The 12,290-nt window shown below is 38.5% G+C and overlaps 1 protein-coding gene across 1 annotated transcript in view; it reads right to left on the bottom strand.

Annotated features, from left to right (window-relative positions):
* side-VIII (sidestep VIII) overlaps window positions 1-12,290 on the bottom strand; it is a 361,297-nt gene that overhangs the window by 15,735 nt on the left and 333,272 nt on the right. Inside the window, exon 8 of the mRNA XM_090412947.1 lies at window positions 2,239-2,526. Coding sequence (XP_090269073.1) covers window positions 2,239-2,526 — 288 coding nt within the window. The remainder of the gene's footprint in view (window positions 1-2,238; window positions 2,527-12,290) is intronic.

Raw genomic sequence — 12,290 nt, 5'->3', positions numbered from 1 at the left:
TAGCAGCGATGGAAGAGCAAAGAAGCCGCATCAACACATTGTACCTGTGGACGGTGCAGTGGTATAGAAAAAAAATAGATCGATGTTAGACTCGTAAACTCAGCTGTATTTGCACAGCTAAAACAGTAAAAGACAAAATAAAGAAAGAAAATAGCTTTTGAAATATCTGGGGAAATTGCAGTATCGCAAAAAAGTCATTTCAAGAGAAACGAGATCCAGCTCTACTTTTAGTGCGCCATCGCTGACCGCTATGGCATACTGATAATGAGTAGACTTTCGGTAAATGCTAAAAATCGAGTTTTTTCTTCGTTATTTTTATTAGAGAAAATTCTGAGAAGAACAGCATATTAGAGCTGTTCTTCTCAGACAACTCCTGAAAAGAAAGAGCTAGAGAGGAGTCCTCGATAAATCGAAAGAAATGCACTTTACGAGGGGATGTAAACGTATATCATGAAATTAAATCATATCTCTGAAACAATCTTGCCACCTCTGCTCCATAGAATAGTTTGTACGCACAACACGAACTTTTTCTTCTGTCCGAAAAAAAAAGTTTACAGTTCCCACAACAATGACTTTAACGACTCTTATGAGACATTAGCACAAGTACATCTTCTTAGAAATTCGGTTTTTCACAGATATAAAGTATAGTGTTGTGTGGGTTACGGATTCTGCTTAGACTTCATTCGCTTAAATAGACCAGCCGATGCCTTTTTGTTTTTAAGACACACGAGACGAAAAGTGAAACAGCTGTTGACACAACCTCAGTTTCAACCAATGGAATTGTACAAGAACCAACAAAGTGCGTTCATAACTCGATTTCATTCGGAGCTCTTTTGGATTTCAACGAAAGAAATGCGTTGATGTTTATTTTTATTATTCTTTACAGGTTGAAACTAAATATAAGTGAAGGAAAACAATATGAACAATGTAGTCAATGTCCGGGTAATCGGTTTAAGATAATAAAATACTGTCGACGTATCGTCAAGATAAAACGATATATCTCCTATTAGCCCTTACTCAAACTGAAACTGACGCACAACGAATACTATATTGTTAAGAAATGCTGTCAACTTGTGAAAGTTCGGTTCGAGTCGACCAGTTTGCAACCCAGTGGTGCATAAGTAAATTTCCCATTAAATGAGTCCTTTGAATAAATTCAAGCTTGTCTGAAATTTCGGGACCGTGTCTGAAACCGTCTGTTAGTCGAGTTTGCTGTAAACGGACCAAACAGAGTAGGTATTTCGTAATTACTTTTAATCCTGGGTGAACGAAAGAGAAATCGAAAACGAATTATCGATTCCTCTCTGGTTGATTCGATCTTTTTCTCCGGCGATCGTATAAGACTCGACAATAGTGTCCCATTTTATTATCACCGAGTGTTTGTCAAAAAGACAGCGATCTTTAATCAGTCTAAGAAAGAAACAGCAGTAAGTCATAATATGTAATGCAGCTTTTATATTTTCGCAGAAGTTTAGCAATTCTTTGTCACGTGCAAGTTTCAATGGTCCAACACGAGTTGTTTTTAACAGGGTGCAACTGGAGTAACAGGAGGAGCGTTTCTGTTGAAAGGTTAAGACCAGCCTGTTCTGCCCGAATCCGTAAAAAGAGTACTGCCACTTAGGTTCGCTGACACAAAGATCATCGATATAGTTTAATACAGTTTACACTTTTGAAACTAAACCAACACTAAAACTTTCTCAGAACTGGTTAGATCCTTTGGCAAAAGAAATGATTAACAGGAAACGACGAGAGCTTGTTCCCAATCAGGAGAAAGACACACGAATTGTAATGCATGCAAATAAAACATGCATAGGAGAAATCACGGAAAACAAAAGCAACGATGCTGAGAAAAGATAACAATCACCGATGACCTCCAAAAATATGTCCTTTCAGGAAACAACACTGATAATGATTGTAAGTCCTTCCGTATAAGCCACTGATCCACGTCGAAAGTTAGGGGTAGATAACAGGATATGTGCTTTGAACCTCATTAAAAACCAGGAGAAACTAGGACAGAAGACCAGAATAAAATTATTTCTGAAGAAGCCTTACGAGTAGATAGCGATCTCGAGAAGTTGAGGTTGAAATCCATATTCAATGGACTGATCAAGTTAGGTGAGTATAGAGGAGGCTCATTTTAGCATTAGAATTTGGAGAACCTCTAGAAGGCAGCTGCAAGCTGAATCTATCATTTGTTTTAACTGAACTCACATTATACATAATAACGAATATCATTACCTGCGGGGATCACTATGTACACGCACGGTTCCTTCTGAAGGCCGACACTGTTTTGTGCCCAGCACAGCAAAGTCCCATAATCTCCTTCTGTTCTTGGGATGTATGTTGCGACGCTGCGTAGACCTTCGGTCGCAAACGTTACCACCTGCAGACTGTCTGCAGACGTGTTGAATTCCCACCGAAAGGTCACTTGCTTGGGGTCAGCATCTACGTCACAGATTACTTTCACAGCTTCGTGCCTTGCTGCTCCGTAAATTACTTTCTGTCCGTGTCGACACACCGGCGTATCTTAAAAAATAACAACAATAATAAAAAAAATATAAAAAAGAAATAATGAATAAAACACCTGACATAAAACATGGAATTGCAATCCAAATTAGCAAAGCGAAAACATATACCTTAATTATACGATGAAACATATTATGTAACAACAAAACCGATCGGAGGAGTTTAGGGAATCCCAGCCCGCCTGTTATTTTTGATTACATTGATGACGAGGTTGGAAAAAAAACAAGGTGGTTCTGGTCGCCGAAGAAAGATTAAGGATCACGTTGGAAATTCTCACAATTATTCGTGCCCAGTCTGCTTTAAGCAACGGGAATTAGATATTATCCAGTCATCTTGCTTTATAGGATCGCGTATGATCCAAAAATTTCTTGCAGGGGAAACTCTACTTGATGAGAATCTTAACGTAAGCGAACTTCCCTAAGTTTATCGAGGAGTCACTTTTTAAAAAACTTTTAGAACGAAATGATGACCTCAGCTGGTCATAATTCGTAATTGTAGTCCAGCATGTAATATTTTCTGAATGACAAATATCTGTGCTTATCCACTTTCCACTCTATGCAGCACGACAGTTGTCACCAGTCGGGGGTAGAACAATCACATCTTTAACTGGAAATTCTCTGAGGCTGTAAACAGATCTAGCGTAACTGGATCTCAACTTTCTTGAGGTCCAGTAGCACTAGACCTCAGGAGGTTTCTCAAAGTTGTTTCGCGACTCCTCTATAAATTCACTGTTATCCAATCAAATTCTGAATAATTAAAGTCTCTTATGATAATTACTCGTTTAGTACTCATCTGGTTAATTTCACAATTCAGCTTATCGTCTCCAGAAACTAATCCGCTAGGTCTGTAACAACAGTCCACCATCTATGTGATCTTGTTAGACTCCGACTCACTCTATATAGCTTCAAACTCAAGGCTACATGGAAAACTGCTAATACTGCAGTTATAGTTTTCTACCCTAACTGGACTCTAATCATCATTAGTAGAACATCTCTCTTCTCTCTTATCTTCTCTCTCCTTCTTAAAAATACTGTGTCCATTACACTTGAGTAGTGTTTATCTGCCTTTGTGATCCAGGTCTTATTAATGCCTACATCTAAGGACATGACATATTTTACAAGGCAAGAAACTCTAATCCTTTGTTACTTTTACTCATAGAATTGCTGTACAAATAATAAGCTATTTCACAGATGTTTTGTACACCGACTTCTCTAGTTTACATAATCCAGTTGAAGAAATTGCAGATCTCTTCTCACATAATGTTTGATATATGCAGACATCTCTGCACATATTTAATAAGTCCGATTCGGGAAAGCGCACAATCATCCTTTCATCATAATTATGCACATCTCTATCATCAACACAGTTGCATAACTTACTTCAACTTATGCATAGGTTCTCAGTATTTCATAATGATCTATTTATGCTGACTCTTCTTATTACTATTCACACACCAACAGATAATTTCTCTAGACTTCTAATTCCAAAAGCATTTAAATGCAGGCCGTTCCTCTTATATAAATATGTTTCTTAATCAAGGCATGTTTATAAAATGAATAACCGTATCGTATAATATTTGTGTTTTAATATTTTTCTTTAGTTATCTGATTATCATTACTCCTCCCAGGGAAAGTTCTCAACCTGTCGTACGCCAAGTACCTTGGTGTGTTCTGAAGAGTACATCAAAGCCACGTCAGGTATCTAATAAACGTGTTATGGTGGGATTTTCCTACCGATGCCCTGTTGGTGTGAGAGTGAATGTTTTTTTATATATATTTTTTTTTTATGTTGGGCCGATGTACAGGAGGTTGGTTATCATTTCCAACTGTAATGATAACCAACGTCTGTAAGTTGTATTCCTTGGGAAATACGTCTGGGGTCAGACTGTTCCGCAGAACTATAATAGCAGGGATGAATGAGGAGGAAAAGAAACTTGGTTTGTGGGTTTCGAGGTGTACTGTGAAACAATGTTGGGGGAAGCTGTGCGTTTTCAATGGGCTTAGTACAGGGTGGGGGGATTATTGATGATGTTTCAGATGAGCATTTTCCATGGCAATATTTATAGAATATACAGATTGCAGAGACCAAGTGTCTATGTGAAAGTGGGCAGAGTGAGTTGGTGATGGATGGGTGATTTATTAGTCTAATTGCTCTCCTCTGTATTGAGTCAAGCATTTTGAGGGAGCTTTTTGGAGCCCCACCCCAGATGTGAGAGCAGTATTCGAGAGCTGGGCGGATTTGTGACTTGTATAGTATTAACAACTGTTTAGAGGTGAAGTAGTTTCTTGAGCGAAAGAGAAAGCGTAGTTTTTTGGAAACTGAGGATGAAGTAGTTGTGATGTGTTTATGCCAGGAGAAGCCTGATGTCAAAGTAATTCCGAGAAGAGAAATTTCATCTTGTCCGAAAATTTGAATGTTATCGAAAACAATGTTGGGGTAAAATGGTTCTTTTTTTGTGAGAAATAAGACAGAACTGGGTTTTACTAGCATTGAGGTTGACAAGGTTATCTGAGCCCCATTGGCGGATGGCTTGAAGGTCAGAATTAAGGGCAGTAGTGGTTGATATTCTGTGGATTATGGTGAATTTTGTAGAGTAGGGTTTGTCAAATGAAAGGGAGGAATGTAGTGTGCTGTCATCTGCAAAACTGTGTATTGGGTTGGAGGTCAACTAAAGTAGGTCATTGATAGAAGGAAGAGGGTCGGTGAGAGAACTGAACCTTGTGGGATCCCAGCATTAGTTGGATAGTGAGAGAAAAGGGAGCCGTCTACCATCACACATAGTGGGCGTCCAGACAGGAAGTTTGTAATCCATCTGCAGAAGTCCTGAGGCAGTCCAAATGATGAGAGTTTGCTTAGTACGCCTTTGTGCAAGACTCGGTCGAAGGCTTTGGAGATATCAAGTGCAACTATTTGGGATTCACCAAATTTCTCCTTGGCGTTTGTCCAGTGATGTATGAGAGTAGATCTCCTGTTGAACGGCTTTGGGGTAATCCGTACTGGTGGTCGCTTAATAGCCGGGTAACTTCAAGGCAGATTAGGAGAGTTGATGATTTTCTCCATTACTTTAGATAGGACTGAAGTGAGTGAGTGAGATAGGGCGGTAGTTAGATGGCAGTGATTTGTCACCCTTTTTGGAAATGGGTTGAATATACGCCAGTTTCCAGGTTTTGGAATATATATACCAGTGGAGTAAGAGAGTGTGTATCGGTGACATAGGATAGGAGTCAGTTCCGATGCACAGACCTTCAGGATAATTGGAAGAATGCTGTCAGGACAGGACACTTTTTTGTGTCTAATTTATACAACAGGTTTGTGATGTCTTTTTGGCAAAGGATGCAGAGGGCCTTGTATGTTGGGCAGTTAGAATGACTGGAGGGCATTTGTCATTGTCAGTTATGTGTGCATTGGAGGCAAAGTGTGATGCCAGGAGATTAGCTTTGGTGGTATTAGGAGAGCGATAGAGACAGCAGATGAATTTGACTGAGTGGGGGAGGGATATCTTCATCCAAAGAAGGTCGAAGTCGGCGATTCTAAGTTAGTTGCTCTCTGTCAGGGTATGTCAGAGCGGATATACGAATGTGCTATCTATTTGGTCGACTGGCCGGCAGTATTACTTGGCAAACACTTAATTCTGTAATAAAATATAACAAAGCTTATTAGATTTCATAAAACGTGTATTTTGTTTTTATCCTTATTTTACCCAAAGTAAGCAATGAAAAATAAGAACGTGAAATATTTTGAAGACTAGGGTTTTGTATATACAGTAGTGGCTTCAAATAAATTTGCACTGTGTATTCCGTAATGTATTTCACAGTCGGCAAGATGTTACATTCATTTCTTACACAAAAATCACAACGTTCCTTAAATTTTGCTATTCTCAGTTAACACTAACTTGTTGCATACTACGAGGATCTGCATTAAAATGGTCTGTTTTAAGTTATCTTTCAAGATGAGATGCTCTCGTCATCTCTTTGCAGAGAGAGAGAGAGAGAGAGAGAGAGAGAGAGAGAGAGAGAGAGAGAGAGAGAGACAGAGACAGAGAGAGAGAGAGAGAGAGAGGTGATATTTCAGAACCGATTTATTCTAAACTGCTTAGAGTGTGGAAGTCATTTGAAAAAATTATGGAATTCTCTCTCTCTCTTTGTTGGTTGGGGGAAATTCCTTTAAGTGGATTGCATCGTTCTCCTGGGAATACTGTAGAATCTGCGGTGATCGCCCATTTCGAAACAAACGAGAATAAAGTGCGTCAGCGTCAACCTGTCTCGCTATCCGAGAACCATGCGAAGCAACTTTATATTGCCCTATGACTGACGGTTTAAGTATTAGTAATTGCTTCCTGAAGATAAGAAGACAATTTTTCAGTGCTTTCATAGAAGCCCTCACGTGACTTTCGGGATGGGTCACTTAGCTCTTGGCCAAGTAGGGAGTGGCCGAGTAATTTAGCAACGTGTGGTTGCTCACTGCTGCTGGAGAGGGTGGGTAGACATATCATAACTGACCTCCAAAAACAAGTGACGTCATACTTTATGAGAGTTCAGCCGTTGAGCTGTTGCGATGGTTTCCCTGCTGTATAAATGACCTGGGATTCGAATTCCCTCTTGGCAATAAAGGAATCGTTAGTTTTTTGTAACGTTCAGGTTCATATATGGTGGACTCTGGGTTTTTCATCCCTGAAATTGTTTGATATTCTATAAATAGGTAGATAAGCCAGAAGAATACCTGCAATAAGGAGCCTAATAGACACGCATCAACGTCCAGTTAATTTCGTCTTTAAATTCAACCAAGCAAACACTTCTCATATTGTCATGGAAATCCCATCGATGTGGACCCTGGTAGGAGGTAACAACATAATTCTCTTATAACAACCATTGGCGTACTAGACAGCGGAATCAGGTTGCTCCCAATGTAGCAGTAGAAATTTCCCGGTAGAGTGCAGCGTCATACATTTCGAGAGCTCAGGTGTTAATTTTTTGATATTTAAATAGTTTTATTTCAGACCTAAATGAATGAGCTTTATACCATCTGGACAGCGGTTGCCTAGTTAAGGATAGGTAGTACCTACTCATAACTAGGCAACAACTTTTATTAACCGGTTAGATCTGTTATATTTCCGCTGTAATCCCCATAAGAACAAGGCACGAGATAACACTGGAGCCCAAACCTTTGTACAGCTGAACAGAAGAGTTGTAACAATTGAAGATTTAAGTGAGGATTCGTTGCATGCTATGCAACGGGTAACAAACCAAGAGAGATGTATGTTAAAAATAACATAATAAGTGCTCACCTTTATGTTGTAAAGTGGTATTTAGTAATGGCTACCGCATATCCTGAATCCAGTAGGCACTTACCACTAGTATTCGCTGTGCTCTTTTCTTCAAATTTTCCTGAAACATTTCTATGTCTGTATTCCTTTTCTCTAAATGCTTCCTCTCCATCAGTGACTCGTTTATCGTGTTTATTTAAGTTATTTACCTTTTATAATGATTCGAAAAATCCCGTCGTTTCCTGCTTATGGGACCATAGGCATTAATAGGCTAATAATTGTACAATTCCCCATTTTTAAGCATATCGTTGATATACATTTGCTTGATATTGTCTTCCATTCCACAGACGGTTGTCCTCATGTTAATCTTTGAATACGACAGCTATACCTTACTTTCCCTAATCGCTATTGCCTATAGGTATCGTTGCATTTTTTAATTAGCAGAATCTCACCTAATTTAAATTATCTTGACCCGGTACTTCTGTTCTGAGTTTGCTCACTTCGACTTCTTTTCCGTTGATTCTTTTTACGTTGATCGTGCTTATCTTAAATTGTCGTGTTGTTGAATTGCAGTTTCTTCCAGTACCTGTCTTTTTCACTGTTGATCCGGGTTCTCTGACGAAAACTTCGACTCGCTTCTTTAACTGGTAGACGCCACATGCTGCATATTTCGTCATGGTGCATCATCACTTTCGTATGGTTTTAGCTAGTACAGAATAAAATTTGATCAGCTAAAATCCAAATTATCGGCTCATACTATTTAGTTCATTACCTGTTAGATAAATTGATACTGGATAGTGTCCCGATAATACTAACGGGACACATCAAGAGAAGGCAAGGGGACTTTAGGTTAGCTTCCGTAGTGCAATCCCACTTGGTGCTGCTCTTTGAAACAACTTTCATCTCTTGTTTCAAACAACTTTTAAAATCACCTTCCTCCAAATTTTCACAATCTTCACACGGACGAAGTTAATAACGGCAGCCAATCCTCATTGGCTGACTATTAATATTCCGAGTGCAACCTAGATGTACCTTTTCTCTAAACAGCTTTTCCTAGTGCTATATAATCTGAAACTTTATTTTTGCATTATAATCTCGAAAGTGCCCTGTAGTCAATGCAAACAAACAGGCACGGATATATCACTCGTCATCTCATTTATTGGTGTCAGCGAATCGTTGTGTTTACTGAAATGTGTCAAATATGTCAAATGTGTCAAGCGATAAGAAAGGCCACCGTGTTTAGAATTTACGTGCTAGCTGATGAACTCAAGAACAGAAAAAACGGTTTCCAGATATCTTGTAATTTTGTACTGCAGAATTTGGTTTACCGTGTTTCGATTCAAGTTTATATGTACTTCTTTATACTAAGATCAAACCGATTTTTCTTATTATCGTGGTTTAGATTCGAAATCTTCGTCTGTCATGTTCTTTACGTTTATCATGTTTCCGTTTTCTTCGCGTTTTCTATGTGCAAAAAAAATCGCTAATCCTTTCGCTAGTTCGATGTTTAAACCGTACTCATCAAATGTTTACTTCAATGCTGTTATTTTCATTCATGCAAACTTTTCATAAATGTACTCCCGCATTTCTTTTCAGAAGTCTGTCTCACTTCAATATCGCACTAAAACACATAAGGGCCACCGAAGTAGAACCTTTATGCAGATGTACGTAAGCCTCATTACGCAGCGTATATGCAAAATACTTGGTCTTACGTCACCACGTCTTCTAGGCAACTCTTTAAAATTCTGCTAGTCACTATTCGTCAATAGGGTTGATCACAATTGGAAAACATAATATCTTTGGGAGTTCGATAAAGGAATAATTGTGGATACCCTTCTGGTTGTAGTCACGATTTTGAAAACGAGAGAGCTTCCGAAAAGGTGGGATGTCCTGGGTGTTTAATCAGTGGAAAAATGATCCACATTGCTTGACTAAGAGGTGTAATTGTGGCTCTAAGACAGTCTGTTAGGAACGAGACCACAGTTGACCGAAGCATTTAATGAATGCTGTTTCTGACACAGATATCACCGAACTATTCGCAGGAAATTGAAGAGGATCGGTATTGGCAGTCGCATGCCTATATGGAAATCACTGTATTCAATAAATGTTTCTAATTTGGTAGCAACTTTCTATACTATGGCCATTGTCTACATAGCGCATCAGAATGATGGCATATGTGTGATTCGGTTGCAAATATGGTTAGGTGTCCCATATGGAATTATGTCTTCCTTCTGATATATATATCCTCAAGGGGTTTCAGACTACTAGCACAACACTGCAAGCTAAACTTTACAATATTATTAATAATCTATTAACAGTTTTCCTCCAAACTTAGTCTATTACTTGTCATTTTTCGGTCTATTTCTGCTTCGAAGGCATTTCTGACTGATCAGTCCACCTAGATCTTGGTATTCCTCTCGGCCTTTTTTTAGGCATCTTGGCATCAAACGCATGTTTTGCTAAATCCGCTCGCATTCCATTTAAGTGACCATACCTGCATAGATTAGCCCTGCTTACATATTATTGAATTGTCAAATTGTCAAATTCCTTCCTTATGTCTTCATTTTTAATATGACTCCGCACTGATACCACCTGTTCAGGACACTAAACAAACGTGTTGATGTATCCCTTGAAATGGATAAAACTGAGTATCGTACAGTTATAAAATTCTTTGTAAAAGAAGGTTTAATGCCAAAAGAAATTCATTCGATGTTCATAAAAGTTTATGGACACTCTTCTCCTTCTTTTTTGACAATTAAGAAATGGGCTGCCGAGTTTAAACGTGGCCGTTCCAGACTTGAAGGTGATCCACGTGAAGGACAGTCCAAAAAGGGTAACAACACCAGAAATCATTGATCAGGTGCACGATATGATATTGGATGACCGGCAAGTCATAGTGCGTGATATTTCTAAGACTATGGGCATTTCAAAAGAATGTGTAGGATGTATTTTGCATAAAGAATTGCAAATGAAAAAGCTTTGCACAAGATGGGTGCCCCGCTTGCCCACAGCAGATCAAAAACGCACTCGCATGAAAATCTCTGAACAGTGCTTGGTGCGTTTTAATAAGAATAAACATGATTTTGTGCGACGATTTATTACTATGAATGAGACTTGGATTCACTATTACACATCAGAATCCAAACAGCAGTCAAAACAGTGGACAGAAGCCGATTGTCGGTTCCATCAGCAGGAAACGTCATGGGATCGATGGTTTTGAATATTAAAGGCATTTTGTTTATTAATTATCTTGAAAAGGGTAAGTCAATAACCAGGGAATATTACTCAGTCTTTTAACCAGACTAAGCAAAAAAATTCGTGAGAAAAGACCCGGTTTGCAGAAGAAAAAAATCATCTTTCATCAGGACCCGCCCACAAAGGTGTTTTGGCAATGGGAAAAATTAAGGGATCTGACTTATGAATTGTTGGAATATGCACACTATTCCCCAGATTTGGCTCCTTCCTTTGTAAAAGAAGGACGGGATGATGGCGCTGGAGCATCGCTGGAATAAATGTATTAGTCTATATCCCTTAAACCTACCAATTAAAAATCAGAAAGCGGGCGTTTTTCTGTCAATTTTTTTTGGGCGAGGGTGATTTACTGGATCAAATTCATCATTATTTTTCAAATAATGATGCATTTGTGCAGACGAAATAGCCGATACACGCCGTTGGCAACTTTTCTCGGCTGAAAGGAAATAGGCACAAGATTGTCTTAGCGTCTATATTCGGCTGTATTTATATGTGAAACCAAAATTCAAAATCAGTTTTGGTGCAATAAACAAAAGACGTGTCACAGACGTCTTTGTATGTTAAGGGGTTAAGAGAGATTATGTTGAAAAATAAAAATAATTTTGAAATGATAAATTCGTGTTTCATTGTTAGGCCGAGACCCTTTCAGACCACCATCTTAGTTTACTTTTTCCATAGGTTGGCCATAGAGAATACATCTGAAGTTTTCTATGTTATTTCCCATTTTAATAGGATTTCGACTTTTTTTGTGTCTGATTTTCATGCCAAATTTGTTACAGCTGTTCAGCGGTTTAGTCTGAGAATTCTGGAGACATACACTAGATGTAGATTCACTAGAAAAGTACAGAGCCACCTGCATAAAGCAACCAGCTAACATTTGCAATGTCACTTTCTTTCATAATGTGATCCATGTAAACGCTGAAGAATAGTGGAGATAATGTGCATACTTGGCTTACCCCTTATTTTACATCAGACTATCTTCCTGTAACTTTGGATGAAATATACTGGAGTTTTAATAAAATTATATATATATATTTTTAGTATATGTGTATGCCGTCAAGTTACTTTACCACACCTTCCTGTATTTCCTTGAATGCTAACTCTGACGTACAACTTGAATAAAGGAGATGCGTTTGTTTGTAATGTTACATTTACGCCATATACACGTATGGCGTAAATGAAACATTGTACAAACAAACTTTCAAAAAACTTTCAAATTTCAAAGGAAATTTGAAAGTTTTTCGTTGGA

This window comes from Typopeltis vanoorti, chromosome 23 (assembly GCF_054136105.1).
Source record: "Typopeltis vanoorti isolate ZY-2024b chromosome 23, IOZ_Tvanoo_1.0, whole genome shotgun sequence".
NCBI classification, from domain to species: Eukaryota; Metazoa; Arthropoda; class Arachnida; order Uropygi; family Thelyphonidae; genus Typopeltis; species Typopeltis vanoorti.
This window is presented reverse-complemented; position numbering and strand designations above follow the sequence as displayed.